A 21,550-nucleotide genomic window follows, 5' to 3' on the forward strand; every position below is an offset into this window, starting at 1 on the left:
GATTTTTCTTTTCAATGGCTGATTAATATTACATTATCTACACATAACACATCTTCTTTATCCATTCATCTATTTGTGGACACATGGGTTGCTTCCAATCCTGGCTCTTTTATATAATGCTAAAATAGCCCTATGTGTGCATATAGCTTTCCAAATTCATGTAAATAAGAAGCTTTTGAATAGTAAAGGAAACCTACAACAAATGCAAAAAGCTACCTACTAAATTGGAAAAGATATTTGCGAATGATATATCTAATAAGTGCTTAATATCCAAACTATATAAGGAACTTATACAACTCAACACCAAAATAAAAAAAATCCATTTAAAAAATGGGCAGGGGCCCACAGGTACATGAAAAGATGCTCAGCATCACTAATCATCAAGGAAATGCAAATTAAAAATACAATGAAGTATCACTTTACACTTCTCAGAATGGCTAAAATTTAAAAGACAAGAAATAACAAGTCTTGGCTAGGACATAGAAAGAAAGGAACCATCATGCACTGTTGGTATGAATGTAAATTGATGTAGCCACTACAGAAAACTGTGTTCAGGTGCCTAAAAAAAATTAGAAATAGAATTACCGTATGGTTTTTGTATTTCGACGACTGGATATTTACTCAAAGAAAACAAAAACACATTTTCTAGTTTCCTTTAATAATTATTGTTTTAAAGCTAATAAGCAGCTACAGACACAACTGAAAAGTAGAAAAGTTATTAAAAAAAAAGAGGAGAAAGCAAAAGACACATCCTTTACTCCACAATACGGAGCTGTATTAGTGTCCTCCCTCACCAAATCCCATGGGAGGCCGAACTTTCCATGTGCTCAAGAGGACTCTCCATTTTTTGTGCAGGAGGATGATACTGCATTCAAGTGTGATGATATCAAACCAAATATGTATTGGCAATGCTGAGTTCAAGTCTAAAGTTCATGCCCTAACTTCAGTGGGGTTAAGTGACCAGGCTGTGCTGGATCCCATAGCCAAAGTAGATAGCAAACCCAATCAGCATCCAGGCACCAAATAAGGCCTAGGTGCCAGCTGTCAGCTGCATCATTAGGTAAATATTCAGAAAGATGCTCAAGAGTGGGAAGAGAGGCAGAAGAGGTACCTTAAAGTGAAGGGCAGTGGAGCTCTGTGGCTGTCTCCAGATGACCCCAGTGATCCCAGCGATGAGTACCAGGAGGAGCACAACCACTATGATCCACACTAGGTCTCCAGAAAGCAGACCTGGCCACTGAGTCAGCACCAGGCAAAGCAGAGTCAGCAGCAGAACAAGCAGGGAGGAGCAAACAGAGACAACCTGGCCAGAGAGTGGAGTGGGGGTGGAGCTGTTTGGAAAAAATAGACTAGATAGAGTCAGCTTCTCTGCCATAGGTCCATTCTCCTCCAGTACCTGTGCTTCGTTTTCCTCATTCTTCCTCTCAGGCTGATACCTGAGGATGAGTACACAAATAGCAACAAGAGAGTGAGATATCAGGGACCCAACTACATCGATGTCCACAAGATAAGTGAGTCCAAAGAAGAATGTCACGACTGCTGCAATAACACAAATGATCACGATGACCACAACCTGGGTGAATATGCCAACATAGGTCCTGGCAAGGGCATAGAATAGGAGGCCATCGTCTGCCATCATCTTTATATGACTATATATGGGGACTGTAAAGTTTAAGAGGCGTGCAGAAAGAATACAGAAAAATCCGAAAGTTATAACATAGAAGGCAGGGACCCAGCCAATATGGAGAAATACCTCAGGCAAGGGGCTACCAGGTCGAAGCTGGTAGTAAGGCACCATAAGTGTAAGTGCTGCAGAGATACCAAAATACAACAAAGAGCTGATGAACAGTGAAATCACAATGCCCATAGGGATAGAATGCTGGGGATTCTGGGCTACTTTACCTCTGCTCACAATGCTGTCAAAACCAACAAAAGCATAGAAGCAGGTAGCTGCGCCACGGAAAATCCCCTGGAAGCCAAAAGGCATGAATCCTCCAGAGCCCAGAGGGCTCAAACTAGAGGTGTCATTGAGCCCAGCCTTCATGTAGTCCTCTTCTGTGAGTTTCCAGTTGCGCAGATCTCCCTTAATGATGCCAGAGATGATGACAAAACTGAGAAAGAAAACTTTAACCAATGTGAACCATTTGGAAATCTGGGAAAACTCAAAAACCCCTAGATTCCGGAATTCAATGAGGAAGAACACAAAACCCATAACAAAGAAGCCTAGATATTTTTCAAAGACACGGGAAACATATGATGAAATGTTCTCAGTCAGGGTCTCAGATATCTGGTCCCCACGCAGGTTGTCAAAAATTAACATCCACACCCAACCCAACACAACTCCATCAGCAACAAGGAAGAGGAGGAGGTTCCAGCCAGTGACAAAAGCACCAAGTTCACCTACAGTGACATAGGTGTAGACATATGCAGAGTCAGCATGAGGAATCCGGATACTCAACTCTGCATAGCACAGCCCAGCCAACAACGAGGCTAGGCCAGCCACCAAAAAGCAGATCACAATCGAAGGTCCTGCTTGATTACTGATCACCTCCCCAGCCAGGACATATACACCTATACCCACTGTGCGGTCCACACCCAGGGTCACTAAATCCAGTGTGTTCAAATATCTGATCTGGGTCACATCTTGCTTCAATGTACGTCTGCGTACCAGCTTTTGACCAAATCTGCGAAGTGCCTGACACAGAATTCCAGCTGGAATTGAAGAGGATTCAATGATCAGCGCTGTAGCAAGCCCAGAGTGGAGAGAGTCTGTGATCTGATTCCGTGAGGCTGAGTTAAGCTGAAATGGGTTGGGGCTGCTGAGTTCCTTTGCTCAGGCTTCAAAGATGCTGCTTCATATTTCATCTGGTACGTGCTGTCATTCCATAATGCCTAAGTAAATGGTAAATATTTACTGAACAATGGTGTTAAACCAACCAACCATAGCTCAGAAGTCCCATGTAACCTGTCGCAGCCCAAAAGTCACAGAAACTGACTCTAAAGGACACCATAGACAAATCAACCCTGCTTTCCCTACAGAAAAAAGTACCAAATATCTCCAACATTCTGCTTTTTTAAAAAAAGATTTTATTTATTTATTTGAAGAGAGAGAGAGGGCACTCATATGCACGTGTGCATGCACGCGCGCACACACACACATACACAAAAGGGGGGCAGGGGTAGAGGGAGAGGCAGAAGTAGACTGACTCCCTGCTGAGCAAGAAGCTCCAAGCAGGGCTCAATCCCAGGCCCCTGAGACCATGACCTGAGCCCAAGGCAGAATTTTAACTACCTAAGCCACTCAGGCACCCCCTAATATTCTGCTCTTTTACATACTACATAACTTATTCCAATTTGGGTATGTCTGACACCTCTAGCTTCATGTACTAATTAAGCTGTAAGATACAGCGGGGCATGAATGTATTGTGCAATAATTCACATGCGGGGTGTGTGCGCTGTGCTTGAGCATGAGATATGACACATTAATTCATGGATTAGTGGGCCTCACTGTAATTGCAGACCCATTTTAAAAATCATCTGTTGTTAATATACAAATATTGGTCCTCCAGCCTTAAAATCCTTAGCCCCTACATCACCTAGCCAAGATCAGATGGCACTTTGGCCCCCTAGCCCTCATTCTGCCTCATCCATTCAGCTCTACTGATGGCCAAGAGTGTATAGTCCACCCCTCCCTTTCCCTACCTAGTCCTGCAGAGGTGCTGTGAACAGAGAGGAGTGAGGAGGAAGGGGCAGGGCCTTCATAACCACCTGCAAGAAGGAGAGGACCAGGCTGCCTGGGAAAGAAATGCTAGAGAAATGGGGGCAACAGCCACCCCACATCCAGGATTGAGAAGGGAGAGGAGCCAGGAAGGTGGTTTTGGGAATTCTGACATTCAATACACCTCACCCAAAGTACCCAGGCAAAATTCACTACAGTTTTTGTGTACACAGTTATGAGAATGTGATGGGCAGGGAGAAAAAAATGTCACCTAGCTCAATAGCTCATGACCTAAACAATTCCTTCTGTCTCCTCCCTCTCTGGGCTCCAGGAGAGAAGGTGAGCTCACTTCTGCAGACAGTTTCCTCACTGGCAACACTGTGCTCTGTACACACCTGCAATATCTGTAATGTCAGATTGCATGAGCCTGGAGACCAAGGTCTGTGCTTTGAGCTTCTATTTTAACCCTCACTTGTAACTCCCTATGAGTTTTTCATAAGGAGTTATTTTTAACTCCCACAAACCATTGTCTGAATATGCAAAATATTTTAATGAAGGAACACCACATGTGGTTCTTCTTTCCCCCTCCTCTGCTGTTATTCAAATGGTCCCCTCCTCAAGGGAAGCAAGGCTTTGGATATAGAATTCACAGCAATGGCCTGGAAATGAGTAGTGGAGAAGATAATAAAGTCACGTGGCCCCCACCCTCCTCCCTACTCAAGCTTTGGTTAAGAGAGAACTTTAGGAAAGTTGCCAGAAGTATTGAAAGACAGAAAGATCAAGTCTAATTGAAAAGTCTTCTCTATAGATGGATTATGGATAGCTAGGCCATCTACCTAGAAATCTATCTCGGATTTGCCATTCACCTGTTTCAATGTTATATTTTATTTTAATTTTTTTATTGGAGTTCAATTTGCCAACATTTAGCATAACACTCAGTGCTCATTCCGCCAAGTGCCCCTCTCAGTGCCCATCACGCAGTCACACCAACCCCCCCCCGCCCACCTCCCTTTCCTTTTTTTTTTTTTAAAGATTTTATTTATTTATTCATGAGATACAGAAAGAGACAGAGTGAGGGAGAGAGAGAGAGAGAGAGAGGATGAGGCAGAGACACAGGCAGAGGGAGATGCAGACTCCATTAAGGGAGCCCAATGTGGGACTCGATCCCAGGTCTCCAGAATCAGGCTCTGGGCTGAAGGCTGTGCTAAATCACTGAGCCACCCAGGGCTGCCCCCACCTCCCTTTTCACTACCTGTTGTTCATTTCCCAGAGTTAGGTGTCTCTCGTGGTTTCTCACCCTCATTGATATTTTCACTCATTGTCTCTCCTTTCCCTTTATTCCCTTTCACTAATTTTTATATTCCCCAAATGAATAAGACCATATAATGTTTGTCTTCTCCGATTGACTTACTTCAATCAGCATAAGTTCCATCCAAGTTGAAGAAAATGGTGGGTATTTAACAACAAGCAGTGAGGTAGATAGGGAGAGTCGATTCTTTTTTTTTTTTTTTTTAATTCAATGTAGTTAACATATAGTGTATTATTAGCTTCAGGGATAGAATTTAGTTGTATAGGACACCCAGTGCTCATTATAACAAGTGCCCTCCTTAATGCCCATCACTCAGTTACCTCATCCCCCCACTCCCCACCTAATCAGCAGCCCTGGGTTTGTTTCCTACAGTTAAGAGTCTCTTATGGTTTACTTATCTCTCTGTTTTACATTCCCTTAGGTCATCTGTTTTGTTTCTTAAATTCCACAATGAGAGAAATCATATGGTGTCTTTCTCTAACTTATTTGACTTAGCATAATACACTCTAGTTTTATCCACATCATTTCAAGTGGTAAAATTTCATTCTATTTGATGGCTGAGTAAATGTGTATATGTATATATGTATATGTATATATATATATACATATACTCCACATCTTCTTTATCCATTCATCTGTCAAAGGACATCTCAGTTCTTTATATATTTTAGCTATTGTGGACATTGCTTCTATAAACGTTGGGGTACACACACCCCCTATGAATCACTAAATTTATATCCCTTGGACAAATACCTTATAATGCAAATGCTGGGTTGTAGGATAGCTATTTTTGACCTTTTGAGGAACCTCCAGACTGTTTTCCAGAGTGGCTATACTAGTTTGCATTCCCACCAAGGGAGGGTCATTTCTTTTTTTATTTTTTAAAGATTTTTAAAAATCTATTTATTCATGATAGACACACACACAGAGAGAGAGAAGCAGAGACACAGGCAGAGGGAGAAGCAGGTTTCATGCCGGGAGCCAGACGCGGGACTCGATCCCGGGACCCCAGGATCGTGCCCTGGACCAAAGGCAGGTGCCAAACCGCTGAGCCACCCAGGGATCCCGGGAGGGTCATTTCTTAACTCATGGAAACTTTCTACACTATAAATGTAACTGAGTTATACCCTGCTCATCCCTAGGATTCAGATGCTTCCATGGTTCCCACTGCCCTCTTTCATAGTCCCTCCTTCTTTCATATTCTGACCTGTGCTCATTCTGCCAGCCTCATCCCCTGCCCAGTTTCTGCTCTGGCTGCAAAATTCAGCACTCACCCTGTTCCCTTGTCCCTACTGCCCTCTTAGCCCCTTCACTTTCCTATACCCTACTTCTCTTTGGGTTTCCAGCTCAAAAGTGCTTCCACAGGATGCCTTCCCTGACCCTTATGCTGCCTTCCTATGTGCTCTCAGAGCACCTTGCTATCCCCATGTGCCATTTATTCTAATGTATCTGAATTCTACGCCAGCTGCTTGTCTCCTCCATCAGATTGTGAGGTAGGTGCTCATTAAGTATTTGTTAACCAAATGACTATACTGAGAAGAGAAATCTGAAAAAGCCCATAATCCAGAATTCTTATCTACTTGACATTGACAGGAAACCTTTAGAAACCTGGATCAGATAAAGACATTAATGATATCACCTTCCTTGCATAAGGCAATCAAAATGAAATGTGTGGAGAGAAAACTAACTGTGAAAAAACATTAACCACACATCATTCATGGCAGGTATGAGCCATACCTGGTAATAAAGAATTGTTTCTCTTTGAGGACACTTGTTTAATTACATTTTTCTTTTTTATTATTTAAATTCAATTTTCCAACATATAGTATAACACCCAGTGTTCATCACATCATGAGGACACTTGTTTTAAAAAATATCAGGCTGCCCTGGGCTATAGGCAACCAACCACCCATACCCAATTTGAGAATCTCTATCTTTTCGAAGGCATCATGCTCTGGCCCTATAATGCACATTGGATGTCCTGAGGAAGAGGTTTGCACTTTGGGGGACAAAGGCAGGCATAATCAAGACACTTAGGGACATTTTCAAACTTCAGATCCTCTTTCTGGAGACTTTTGTCCTCTGGCCTTGTACTTCCCATGACTGCTCTAAACCACCCCCTGAAAAGAAATTAGCTTCAGGATTAAAGGGAAGAAATTCTAAAATCTTCCTTCACAGGAAGGCAGTACAGCTGAGTAGTTAGAAGTAAGGATCTGGAGACCCCTGGGTGCCTCAACGGTTGAGCATCTGCCTTTGGCTCAGGTCATGATCCTGGGTTCCTGGGATGGAGTCCCATATCAAGCTCCCCACAGGGAGCCTGCTTCTCCCTCCTCCCTCCTGCCTAAGTCTCCACCTCTTTCTGTGTCTCTCTCATGAATAAATAAATAAAATCTTAAAAAATTAAAAATTAAAAAAAGGAGTAAAGATCTGCAGGTAGATGGTTCCAGTTAAAATCACAACTTAGCCTCATACCCAGTGACTCTGGACAAATTAGTTCACCTCTTGGGGCTTTATTTTCCACAAGAGTCAAGTGGGAGTTAAATTCCTCCTAGGGTAGTTGTGACAAGTAAGTGAAATGTGCCTACAACGTATGTAGCTAAGTGTCCTAGCAAATAATATGGACTTAATATCATCTACCTAATTTTCATATTGAAATCTGATCCAAAGTCCCCAAATGTTGATAATCAATTAGTCCTTATAAATGTCTAGTCTTAAAATTACCTACTAAAACTCAAGCCTGTTAGCTAGCCTTCATGAGACAATGAAATTAGTTTTATTCTTTAGAATTTGCCTTCAAACCCTAAGGATTCTAATTAGCCACACTCATCTATGTTGGTGCTAAACACTTGGAGTCCTAAGCTCCAAGTGTTTAGGACTCTAGCTCCTGAGCTAGACCAGGTATCAAAATATACAAGGTTTGGGACACGTGGGTGGCGAAGCAGTTAAGGGTCTGCCTTTTGGCTCAGGTAATGATTCTGGGGTCCTAGGAACAAGTCCTATATCAGGTTCCCTGCAGGAAACCTACTTCTCCCTCTGTCTATGTCTCTGCCTCTCTCTCTGAATAAAAAATAAATTCTTTAAAAAAATACAAAGCTTGGTGCCTGGCTGGCTCAGTCAGTCAAGCAACTGACTCTTGATTTAGGCTCAGGTCATTAGCAAGGTCCTGGAATCAAGCACCACAATGGGCTCTGAACTCAGCAGGGAATCTACTTGAGAATTCTTTCTTCCTCTCCCTCTGTGCTTCCTGCCTCTCTCTCATAAGAAAAAAGAAAAAAAGAAAAAAGAAAGAAAGAGAAAATAAAAGAAAAGAAAAGAAAAGAAAAGAAAAGAAAAGAAAGAAAGAAAGAAAAGAAAAGAAAAAAGAAACAAAGAAAAAAGAAAAATGCAAGACTCAGGAAGATGGCGGAGGAGTAGGGTCCTCAACTCACCTGTCCTCACCAATTTATCTATGAAACTTGAAAACCATCCTGAAACCCTATGAATTCGACCTCAGACTTAAAGAGAGAACAGCTGAAACACTACAGGGAGAAGGGTTTTGGCTGCTAACAAGGTAGAAAGGCAGAAGAGGAAAAAAAAGCAAGTGGGGGAGGGGCCCCACGAGGAGCCCGGCTACATCCCAGAGGCGAGAGCCTCCAGGACAGGAAAGCCCAGCCCCTGAGAAGCAGGAACTTTAAAAATTCCACACCGGATTCTTTCTGGACCCAAAGGCGCTCGGCAGGGAATTGGGCAGAATGACAGGAGGGGCAGTGGAGCCTCCAGTTTCCGGGCGCTAACAGAGGAGGTGCTCCCCAGGGGAGAGCGCGGTGAAGGGCGGGTGCGTGCAGCCTGCTGGGCCTCTGGGAGAAGCTGGTGGGTCAGGCGAGGGCTCCCTGCTGACTTCGGGAGCTGCGCCCCGGGGCGTGATTCCAGCAGCGCAGGTCCCAGATCCCAGGGCGCCGGGGGACACAGCCCATGCTCCTGCACTCTTCCCAGAACAGGCGGAGGCAGAGGTAGGGAGGGCACAGGATGGTGAAGACTCTCCTGCTGCCAGGTGCCCCCAAGCTGTGCAGGTCAGCACCCCCGCTGGCCTGGGAGCACCTAGGCCAGTGCAGACTGGGAGACTGCGGTAGTTACTGCGGGGACCTGACTCCAGAGCTGGAGACCTGGCCGCCGCCAGTGTGGCTATTCCTCCTTGTGTCACCCTGTGCCTCACAGAGGCAAGGCCACCAGGGAATGGGGGCCTCATGGGGTAAACAGCTCCCCCTGAGCCTGGAACCCAGCAGGGGGTGGGGCAGCTCCCCCAGGTGTACACACCTGAGAATCAGCACAGCAAACCAGTCCCCTAGAAGACCAGCTGGAAGGACAGGGGAAGTGCAAGTTCTTGACCAAGCAGCACTGGAAAGCTCTAGGGGAAGTCGAGGGATTTACAGTATATAGAAATAGAGGGTACCCCTCCTTCCCCCCCCTTTTTCCAATACAACTCGTTTTTATATCAGACTAAAAATTTCCAATTATTTTTCTCTTTTCCCACCTTTACTACAATATTTTACCACCTCTTCATTTTTAGGATTCTACCTTTTTTACTCTCATATTTCTACAATTACAGGTCCTAGATATATTTTCCACTTCTAGATTCTCTTCATCATACTCAACTTAATTTTGGGAGATATATAAGATATGTTTTGTTTTGTTTTGTGTTTTTTGTTTTCTCTACCTCATTTTGTTCTACAATGGCAGAAGTTAATACCTTTTAAAACATGACCAGTAGGCACCCAGAACCAAGTGGTATACCATGCTGGTTCATTCTGTGAGATTCCTCATTCCCATTCTTCCCACCTCTCTTAACTCATTTATGTTTTGGTGGTCAATTTTGGGCCTTCTACAAGTATTTCTGGTTTATATAAACTTTGGACTGAGCATTTTCTAATATACAGAACTTAATATACTCAGAACCAAGAGGGTCACCCTCTAGGACACCTCAGGTAGACTACATTCTCCCTCCACTACAACTTCATCACCACCACTATCTCCCAGTCCCCCCCTTTATTTTCTTCTCCTTTTTTTTTCCCTTTTTTCTCTCTTCTTCTTTGGGATTCTTGGCCTTTTATTTTTTACTACTTTGTTTTAAAATTTGTTTTTCACTTTAGTGGTCCTTTTGTATTATTTTGTTCTGATCTTTGTTTTCAATTTCTGGTCTCTGACCTCGGCAGAATCACCTAGGTTCAGAAGCACAATGATAAGTCTACTGGTGGCTCTGGAAAAAAAAAAGCATAAAGTATTCAAGAGACTTCATGACTACAGAATTTATCTCTAACCAGGCCAAAATTAAAAATCAATCAAATGAGATGCAATCCAAACTGGAGGTCCTAACAACAAGGGTTAATGAGGTAGAAGAAAGAGTGAGTGACATAGAAGACAAGTTGATGGCAAGGAAGAAAGCTGAGTAAAAAAGAGAAAAACAATTAAAAGGCCATGAGGAAAGGTTAAGGGAAATAGACGATAGTCTCAGAGAGAAAAATCTATGTATAATTGGGGTTCCAGAGAGCCCCAAGAGAGACAGAGGGCCAGAAAGCATATTGGAACAAAGCATACCTGAGAACTTCCCTAATTTGGGGAAGGAAACAGGCATTCAGACCCAGGAGATAGAGAGGTTCTTCCCCCCAAATCAATAAAAACTGTTCAACACCTTGACATTTAATGATGAAACATGTAAATTTCAAAGACAAAGAAAAAATCCTTAAAGTAGCAAGAGACAAGATCCCTAACTTATATGGGGAGAAATACTAGATTATCAGTACATCTCCACAGAGACCTGGCAGGCCAGAAAGGGCTGGCAGGATATATCCAGGGTCCTAAATGAGAAGATCATGCAGCCAAGACCTACTTTATCCAGTAAGGCTCTCATTCAGAATAGAAGGAGAGATAAAGAGCTTCCAAGATAGGCAGAAACTGAAAGAATATGTGACCACCAAACCAGCTCTGCAAGAAATATTAAGGGGGACCCTGTAAAAGAAAGAGGATACCCCAAAAAATAATCCACAAAAACAGGGACTGAATAGGTATTACAATGACACTAAGTTCATATCTTTTAATAGTAACTCTGAATGTGAATGGGAAAAAATCATTCCATCAAAGACACAGGGTTTCAGACTGGATAAAAAAGCAAGACTCATCTGTTTGCTGTCTACAAGAGACTCATTTTAGACCTAAGTACACCTACAGCCTGAAAATCAAAAGTTGGAGAACTATTTACCATTCAAATGGTCCTCAAAAGAAAGCTGGGGTAGCAATCCTCATATCAGATAAATTAAAGTTTATCCCAAAGACTGTAGTAAGAGGCAAAGAAGGACACTATATCATACTTAAAGGGTCTATCCAACAAGAAGACCTAACATTCATGAATATTTATGGCTCTAATGTGGGAGCTGCCAAATATATCAATCAATTAATAACCAAAGTAAAGACATACTTAGATAATAGTACACTAATAGTAGGAGACTTCAACACAGCACCTTCTGCAAATGACAGATATTCTAAGCACAACATCACCAAAGATGCAAGAGCTTTATTTTATTTAATTTTATTTAATTTTTAAAGATTTTATTTATTCATTCATGAGAGACACAGAAGAATGAGACAGGCAGAGACACAGGCAGAGAGGCAGAAGCAGATCCCATGCTGGGAGCCCGATGTAGGACTCAATCCTGGGTCCCCAGGATCATGCCCTGGGCTGAAGGCGGCACTAAACCGCTGAGCCACCCCAGGCTGGCCAGACACAAGAGCTTTAAATGATACACTGAACCAGAACTTTGCACCCGAATGCAACAGAATACACATTCTTCTCAAGTACACATGGAACTTTCTCCAGAACAGACCAACTACTGGGTCACAAATCAGGTCTCAACCTATACCAAAAGATTTGGATTGTTCCCTGCATATTTTCAGACCATAATGCTTTGAAACTTGACCTCAATCACAAGAAGAAATTTGGAAGAAACTCAAGCACGTAGAGGTTAAAGAACATCCTCCTAAAAGATGAATGGGTCAACAGGAAATTAGAGAAGAATTAAAAAGATTAATGGAAACTAATGAAAATGAAGATACAACTGTTCAAAATCTTTGGGATACAGAAAAAGCAGTCCTGAGAGGGAAATATATCACAATGCAAGCATCCCTCAAAAAATTAGAAAAAAACTCAAATACAAAAGCTAACCTCGCACTTAAAGGAACTGGAGAAAGAACAGCAAATAAAACCTACACCAAGCAGAAGAAGAGATAATGAAGATTTGAGCAGAACTCAATGAAACAGAGGCCAGAAGAACTGCGGAACAGATCGACAAAGCCAGGAGTTGGTTCTTTGAAAGAATTAATAAGATAGATAAACCATTAGCCAGCCTTATTAAAAAGAAAAAAGACTCAAATTAATAAAATCACAAATGAAAGAGGAGCGATCACAACGAACAAAGAAATACAAACGATGTTAAAAACGTATTATGAGCAGCTATATGCCAATAAATTAGGCAATCTAGAAGAAATGGACGCATCTCTGGAAAACCACAAACTACCAAAACTGGAACAGGAAGAAATAGAAAACCTGAAGAGGCCAATAACCAGGGAGAAAATTGAAGTAGTCATCAAAAACCTCCCACAACACGAAAGTCCAGGGCCAGATGGCTTCCTAGAGGAATTCTATCAAATGTTTAAAGAAGAAACAATATCTATTCTACTAAAACTGTTCTTAAAGATAAAAAAGAGTGGAATAATTCCAAATTCATTTTATGAGGCCAGCATCACCTTAATTCCAAAACCAGACAAAGGCCCTACCACAAAGCAGAATTATAGATCAATATCCGCTATGAACACAGATGCAAAAATTCTCAACAATATACTGTCCAATAGGATCCAACAGTACATTAAGAAGATTATTCACCATGACCAAGTGGGATTTATCCCCGGGATGCAAGGGTGGTTCAACATTCCTAAAACAATCAACGTGATAGATCATATAAACAAGAGAAAAAACAAGAACCATATGATCCTCTCAATAGGTGTAGAGAAAGCATTTGACATAATACAGCATGCATTCTTGGTCAAAACTCTTCAGAGCGTAGGGATAGAGGGAACATTCCTCACATCTTAAAAGCCATCTATGAAAAGTCCACAGCAAATATCATTCTCAATGGGGAAACACTGGAATCCTTTCCCCTAAGATCAGGAACAGGACAGGGATGTTCATTCTCACCACTGCTACTCAACATAGTACTAGAAGTCCTAGCCTCAGCAATCAGACAACAAAAAGAAATAAAAGGCATTCAAATTGGCAAAGAAGAAGTCAAACTCTCCCTCTTTGCAGATGACATGATACTGTATGTGGAAAACCCAAAAAACTCCACCCCAAGAATGCTAGAACTCATACAGCAGTTTAGCAGTGTGGCAGGGTACAAAATCAATTCCCAGAAACCAGTAACATTTCTATACACTTACAATGAAACTGAAGAAAGAGAAATTAAGGAGTCAATCCCATTTACAATTGCACCCAAAAGCATAAGATACCTAGGAATAAACCTAACCAAAGAGGCAAAGGATCCATATCCTAAAAACTACAGTACACTTCTAAAAGAAGTGGAGGAAGACACAAAGATGGAAAAATATTCCTTGCTCATGGATTGAAAGAGTTGATATTGTGAAAATGTCAATGCTACCCAGGGCAATTTACACATTCAATGCAATCCCTATCAAAATACCATGGACTTTCTTCAAAGAATTGGGACAAATAATCTTTTTTTTTAAGATTTTATTTATTTATTCATGATAGTCACACACAGAGAGAGAGAGAGAGAGAGAGAGAGCGAGGCAGAGACATAGGCAGAGGGAGAAGCAGGCTCCATATAGGGAGCCCGACGTGGGACTCGATCCCAGGTCTCCAGGATCGCACCCTGGGCCAAAGGCAGGCGCTAAACCGCTGCGCCACCCAGGGATCCCTGGGACAAATAATCTTAAAATTTGTGTGGAATCAGAAAAGACCTGGAATAGCTAGGGGAATATTGAAAAAGAAAACCATAGCTGGGGGCATCACAATGCCAGATTTCAGGTTGTACTACAAAGCTGTGGTCATCAAGACAGTGTGGTCCTGGCACAAAAACAGGCACATAGACCAATGGAACAGAATAGAGAACCCAGAAGTGGGCCCTCAACTCTATGGTCAACTAATATTCAACAAAGCAGGAAAGACTATCCACTGGAAAAAGGACAGTCTCTTCAATAAATGGTGCTGGGAAAATTGGATATCCACATGCAGAAGAATGAAACTAGACCACTCTCTTATGCCATACATAGAGATAAACTCAAAATGGATGGAAGATCTAAATGTTACACAAGAATCCATCAAAATCCTAGAGGAGAACACAGGCAACACCCTTTATGAACTTGGCCACAGGAACTTCTTACAAGATGCATCTACGAATGCAAGGGAAACAGAAGCAAAAATGACCTATTGGGACTTCATCAAGATAAAAAAATTTCTGCACAGCAAAAGAAACAGTCAACAAACTAAAAGACAACCTACAGAATGGGAGAAGATATTTGCAAATGACATATCAGACAAAGGGCTAGTATCCATAATCTGGGAAGAACTTATTAAACTCAACAGCAAAGAAACAAACAGTCCAATCATGAAATGAGCAAAAGACATAAACAGAAATTTTACCAAGGAAGATGTAGACATGGCCAACAAGCACATGAGAAAATGCTCTCCATCACTTGCCACCAGGGAAATACAAATCAAAACCACAATGAGATACCACCTCACACCAGTGAGAACGGGGAAAATGACCAAGACAGGAAACAACAAAGGAGAGGCTGGGGAGAAAGGGGAACTCTCTTGCACTCTTGGTGGGAATGTGAAATGGTGCAGCCACTCTGGAAAACTGTGTGGAGGTTCCTCAAAGAGTTAAAAATACATCTGCCCTACGACCCAGCAATTGAACTGCTGGGGATTTACCCCAAAGATACAGATACAGTGAAAAACAGAGACCCCTGCACCCCAATGTTTATAGCAGCAATGTCCACAATAGCCAAACTGTGGAAGGAGCCTCGGTGTCCATCGCAAGATGAATGGATAAAGAAGATGTGGTCTATGTATACAATGGAATATTACTCAGCCATTAGAAATGACGAATACCCACCATTTGCTTCGACGTGGATGGAACTGGAGGGTATTATGCTGAGTGAAATGAGTCTATTGGAGAAGGACAAACATTGTATGGTTTCATTCATTCTGAGAATATAAAAAATAGCGATAGGGATTAAAGGGGAAGGGAGAGAAAATGATTTGGCAATATCAGTGAGGGTGACAGAACATGAGAGACTCCTAACTTTGGGAAATGAACAAGGAGTAATGGAAAGGGAATTGTGCAGGGGGTTGGGTTGACTGGGTGATGGGCACTGAGGGGAGCATTTGACAGGATGAGCACCGGGTGTTATACTATATGTTGCCAAATGAACTACAATAAAAAAAAATACCAAAAAAATGATAAAAGAAGTTTAAGAAAAAGAAAAATGCAAGACTCAAGTACAAGAATAATAATAATAATAATAATAATAATAATAATAATAATAAACAATAATAATATCATTACCTACAGATGCCTCATCTTATTTCTGGAGGAGACAGTATTGAGTACTATAGAGGTAAGAGCAATGACTATTATGGCAGAATGCTGGATGTGAGTGAGCCCTGGGCTCTTCCATGAGACCACATGAACTCAGGGAATTTGTTCACTCTCTCTAGGCTTCAGTTCACTCATCCGCAAGGGACCTCACCTGACCCTCCTTACTGTATCAGCATGATAATTCAGTGAGAAGATACATCATGCACCACTGAATGGAGCATCACTGGGTCACCATCGGGAAGCACAATCCCAGTGGAATTAAGAACACACACACACACACACACACACACACACACACACACCCTCCCATCCCACAATGCATCTCCCAGGTGCACACCCAGAAAACTGTCTCTTGCGTTCATAAGAGCCCATGTGAGTGTGTTCATCACAGGACTGTTTGTGGTGGCAGGAAGCGGGAGCTGTGCCAGCATCTGTTCCTAGAGGAATATATGCCATGTGTGCACAATGAAATATGGCACAGCAGTCAGAGATAATACAGTAGATACACAGATAGCAACATGGGTAGATCTCAAAAATAATATTAAGTAGGAAAAGTAAAGGCAGGATGAGCTGTATAGAGCAATGCCATTATGTACATTTATAAAACAGTAAAAAATGTGGTGTATTTGTCAAGGATATACATATATCTGTTTTAAAAAATGTAATGTTCTTATGCTCATAATCTTATATTGGCTTCTCTTTTTATTCAGAGTAAAGTCAAAGTCTGCATTTACAATGACTTACAAAGTCCTATAGTATTTGCCACTGACCAAACTAGCTCTCACTGTCTGCTTCTCTCTTTCCACTCATTTCTCTCTGGCTACTGGCCTCCTAACCATTCTGGCCTCCTGTGTACTGGCTGTCCCCTATAACTGCACCACTTCTAGCCCAGATATCCACATGGTGGATCCCTTCACTGCATTGGGTGAAATAGCATGTTTGTTGCCCAGCCTTACTGATTCACTACACATACAGCTGCAGTCCCCTCCTAACCACACACCATACTTACCCCAGTCCTTCTTTTCCCATAGAACTGATCACTATTTAAGGAGCTATATGTCTTATTTGTTCATAATTTGTCTCATTCCAGAGGGATGTAAGCACCATCAAAACATATTGTTTTCTTTTTTAAATTTTTTATTGGAGTTCAATTTGTCAACATATAGCATAACACCCAGTGCTCATCCCGCCAAGTGCCCCCCTCATTGCCCATCACCCAGTCACCCCAACCCCCCACCCACTTCCCCTTCCATTACCCCTTGTTCATTTCCCAGAGTTAGGTGTCTCATGTTTTGTCACCCTCACTGATATTTTCACTCATTTTCTCTCCTTTCCCTTTGTTCCCTTCTTTTTTAATCTTTTACTCCTGGCTCTCTTTCCTGCACCTATACCTGTGCCTGACACAATCAGCACTGTGTTTGTTGAGTGGCTGAATGTAACTAAATACATATACAGAGCATGGACTGGAAGAGCATTTATTTGTTAAATACACTAAAGCAAGTGCCCTCACTGAGGAGCGGAAATGAGAATAGAGATAAGGATGAAAAGGGAAAATAAATGCATTGAAAGGGGCCTGACAGGAAGAGATGGCACAAACATGCCATGACTGAGAAAAGGACTGACCCCACCCTGTGCACTGTAGGTTCCACACAGGAATTGTAAGACCTAACGTGAGAGAACCTGTTATCGAGCCTGATAAATGGCAGGCAATCAATAGATTTAAATTGAAGGGGAACTGGAATCTTGTGATCATCAGGGAATGGAGAATACAAAGAAGGAATACCTGCTAGAAAGAGGAGGAAGAACAAAGGAAGAGGGAGCACCCCTCCTACTAGATCCCTCTGAACCCATGTCCCTTTTCCCAATTCCTCTTTTTCCTTCAGCTCCTTCAACTATCCTTGGAGGCTCCTGTAGTTGGCATTAAGGATGCTTGTACCATGTTTCTCTCTCTGGGGAACCATCCTCATTCTCCTATCTCCCAACAAAGACACAACAGTGGTTCTTCACATTTGTTGAATCACAGATCCCTCTGAAGTTAGTCACCCTCAAAAATGTAATATACTCTTCAGAAGTCCATCCATGGACCCTGACCAGGAACCCCAGAGGAAGACCATCTGAATGGCAGAGTCAGAGAGGGGTAATACCCGATAATTTCTGTTTCTCTGAACTGTGTTATGCGGTGTGGTCTTTGCACTCTTCCCACTTTTAGTGAAGATGAGCAACAGTGGGCCTACAAAGTATGAAGATACCAGAGAAGCAACCCAAAGAACAAAACTCTGGGAACTAAATGATCATATTTTATGATTCCAACAGAAGCAGGCAAAATTAACAAATGAACAACCAAACTTAAGAAGAGAAAGCAACTCTATGATGGGGAATCCTGAGAGAACCTACTATAAATCCAATTTATAACAAAACAGAGCAACATCATCCTCAAATGTCATGTTCAAAAATAACCTTTTTCCCTGTAATTATCTGTGATTATTTTGATGGTTTCTATTCAGTCCAGACCCTCTGACCCAGCTGTCAGAGCCCCACCTTAATTCTGCCCCTACCTCTGATATATCACCTCCTTCCTAATTCAGCTTCTCATATCCTGACTTACCCTTCCTGGGATGAGTCTTTGGTCTGGATAAGTATCTACACTTCCAGGGATGTCCTTCTTGCTCCTGCCCAGGCTTAAACATCTAGTTCTTCTACATTCCTATCTATAACCTTTCCCTTCCATGTCAAAGAATCCATTCCTAAACCATCCTGACTGATCCCCATCTCTGACCTTCCTCCCCTTCTTACTAGCACTTACAACTTTTCCTAATGCTCTCTTGAAACTAATTCCCTTTTCTGTCAGCTTGTGTCCTGGGTGTATCACTTAAATTCCTTTACGGCCTAAAAGCATCCAGAAGGCAGAGCCAGAATCCATGTACCTCCTCTTCCTGAATTCCACACTCCCATCTCCAACCCTCACTATTCAAGCCAAATCTGCTCATGATTGTAGCAAGCAATCAAAAGAATTTTTTAGGAAAGAAAAATGAATATATAGATGTATTGATTGAGTATCTAGATTCCTCGAAGTAGGATATTTTTTTGAAAGAGAGAAAAGTCCAAGGAAGAAACAAGAGACTAGAACATGCTGAATCATCAATTTCAAGAGCATGTTCTGAGGATCTTTCCTAATGAGGGCCCTGGGCCTGTGAATCTCCCTTTAATTAAGGAAGAATCTCTCTCAAAGGAGGTGCATGGCACTGATGTGGTTAAAGAAATGCAGAGGGCGACCAGAGAACATGAAGACAGCTTGAATGAATCCCATAAGGTCCTCAGGCTCCACCCTTCTCTCCCTCCTCCCTGTGATTCTCTCATTCTCTGAGCTCCTTCCAAACTCCCAAAGTTCCATCCCAGGTGTCCCAGAAGAACTGTCAAATCCAATAATTCATCCATTGAATTACAGGCTGTCTTGCTTTCCCAGCCATCCCTGCACATTCTCCTTTGTCCTAAAGGTCATTGTGTTCACTTATCTGTCTGAAAAGGGTACTGCCCTCACTCTGGACCTTCCTTTTCAAAACAGGAAAAATTTTCCAAAGCAGTAAGTTCCACTGGTTTCCATAGTTGAGTGTTAACACTCCTACCAGTCTGGAGGTTGGCCTTCAAAGATAGTTTGGATATCAGTTGCTTTCCTGGAAGTCTGATGAGGACTTGAGAGGAAGGTTAATGAGGGCACTAAATGACTCTTTTCAAGTTCTCAAAGTTTCAGAGAAGTGGACTGTAAATGCAACATCTCTAGAGATTAGAGCAATTCCATTGTGTCCAAGCACAGCTCCTTCCTGATCCCAAAATATATAAATTCTCTAATCCTCCTTAACATTTTCAGACAATGAAAACCTCAGAGACAGTCAAACCAGTGACTCCCAAACAAAGAAGTCTAAGGCTTTCTGGATAGCTGAGCTTCCCCACAGTTTCCAAACTCCTAATTCAGCGGCCTTGCAACTCTGGTAGGAGATAGTAAAGACTACAAGAGTAGAGGCTTTGAGGTCATAGCAAGAGCTTGAAATAATATTAAATGTGGTGCATGTTTACACTAACACTTCCATCGTGGAAGCAGGTGAGAATAGATACGAAGGTAAACAAAATAAAAGCCACCATCAACACTAGGATTGAGTCTCATACCCAGGGGTAGAAGAAATTTGTTGACAAAACCAAATGAAAAATGGAATCTTCCTATTTTCTCTTTCTCTTTGTGCTTTCTCTAGATAGAGGTCTGTGTCCAATCATCATCCTCCATTTATTCATTCAACGAATAGACTGCTCCCCATTTATTTAGTACTGTGAATAAAGCAAAGAAAAACAAAGACATCTCTCCCCTCAAGTTGCTTACATTCCTGCAGTAGAAAGCAAGCAGTAAACATATAATAAGAATATGCATTGTGTTCAATTTTAATAGTGCTGCAGAGGAAAGGAAAGCGAGAAAAGGTTAGGACATTCTCAGAGTGGTTGTTGTGATTTTAAAATGGGTGGTCCAAGAGGGCTTCACATTCACACTATAGTGTCACCATCACCAGCATCCATCTCCAGAACTCGTTCACCTTCCTAAACTGAAATTCTGTACCCATTAAAGAGTGACTCCCCATTCTTTCTTTCCTACAGCTCCTGGCAACCATCATTCTACTTCTAGGCCCTGAATTTATATGAGGTACTTCATATAAATATAATCATACAATATTGTCCTTTTGTGATAGGCTTATTTCACTTAATATAATGTATTCAAGGGTCATCCATGTTGCAGCATGTGTCAGAATATTCTTCCTTTTTAAGGCTGAATAATATTCCATTGTGCATGTGTCCCACATCTTGTTTATCTTTCCATCCACTGGTGGGCATGTGGTCATGCTACCTTTTAGCTGTTGTGAATAATGCCGTCTTAAATATGAGTATAGCAACATCTTTTTCAGTCCCTACTTTCAATTCCTTGGGATATATACCTAGAGATGGGATTACTGGATCATATGCTAATTGTATATGTAATTTTTTGAGAAATCACCCTTCTGTTTTCCACAGCAGCTGCCCCATTTTACATTCCCATCCAGCAATGCACAAGCATCCCACTTTCTTAACATCCTCACTCATATTTGTTATCCTTTGTTTTATCAATAGCAGCCATCCCAATGGGTGTGAAGTGACACTTGGATATTTTTGAAGAATAACAAGGAATCCCATGGGGCCAGGACATTAGTGAGTGAGGGGGCAGCAGTAGGGGATAAGCTCAGAGAGAAATCAGGAAACCAGATCCTTCATGTAGGGTCTGAAAGACTGTGAGAACTTTGGCTGTTACTCTGGGTGTGATGAAACCCCTAGAAAAACTGATAGTTTCACAAGCTGCCTACTAATTTTTTGTTCTGTGAACTAATTATTGGGTTCTCAAACTTGGTAAAGTCCTCCTCCAGAGTCTGAAAATAAGGCATAGAGACAGGTTCTGCAGAGCTCTCAGTAGATGTCTGGTGCTCCTGACAACACACTGAGAGCTGAACAAGCTGTGTGCTTCCATCTGCCTCCCTCTCTAGATGTCAAAGAAGAGATGCCATACAGCCACCCATGGGACAGAAAGATGATGATTGCTCTCATTGAAGCTGTTCGTTTTCTGGATTATCTCCAGGCAGGACTTAAAAAAATTTTAAATTTTAAATTTTATTTAAAAATAAAACAAAAGTCATTTTAGCATCATTCACTATTTTAGGTTATTCCCACCAGTATTGTATAATCAAAAGCTGACATAATGACAAAGGGCACTTTTCCTGAAACCTGGTGAAATTAAGGTCTGTGATGACAGGGTTAGGTGGACTCTCACAAAAGGGGCAGGAACCAGATGCCTCAGGCACTCAGAAG

The 21,550-nt window shown here is 41.9% G+C and overlaps 1 protein-coding gene across 1 annotated transcript in view; it reads right to left on the reverse strand.

The window, feature by feature from the left end:
- Positions 1-639: 639 nt before the first annotated feature.
- Positions 640-21,550, reverse strand: part of LOC112665613 (cationic amino acid transporter 3-like) — a 28,492-nt gene continuing 7,581 nt past the window's right edge. Inside the window, exon 2 of the mRNA XM_035707559.2 lies at positions 640-2,892. Within this exon, the coding sequence (XP_035563452.2) occupies positions 1,031-2,320 (1,290 nt within the window). The 5' untranslated portion in view covers positions 2,321-2,892 and the 3' untranslated portion in view covers positions 640-1,030. The remainder of the gene's footprint in view (positions 2,893-21,550) is intronic.

This window comes from Canis lupus, chromosome 27 (assembly GCF_003254725.2).
Source record: "Canis lupus dingo isolate Sandy chromosome 27, ASM325472v2, whole genome shotgun sequence".
In the NCBI taxonomy this organism is placed as follows: Eukaryota; Metazoa; Chordata; class Mammalia; order Carnivora; family Canidae; genus Canis; species Canis lupus.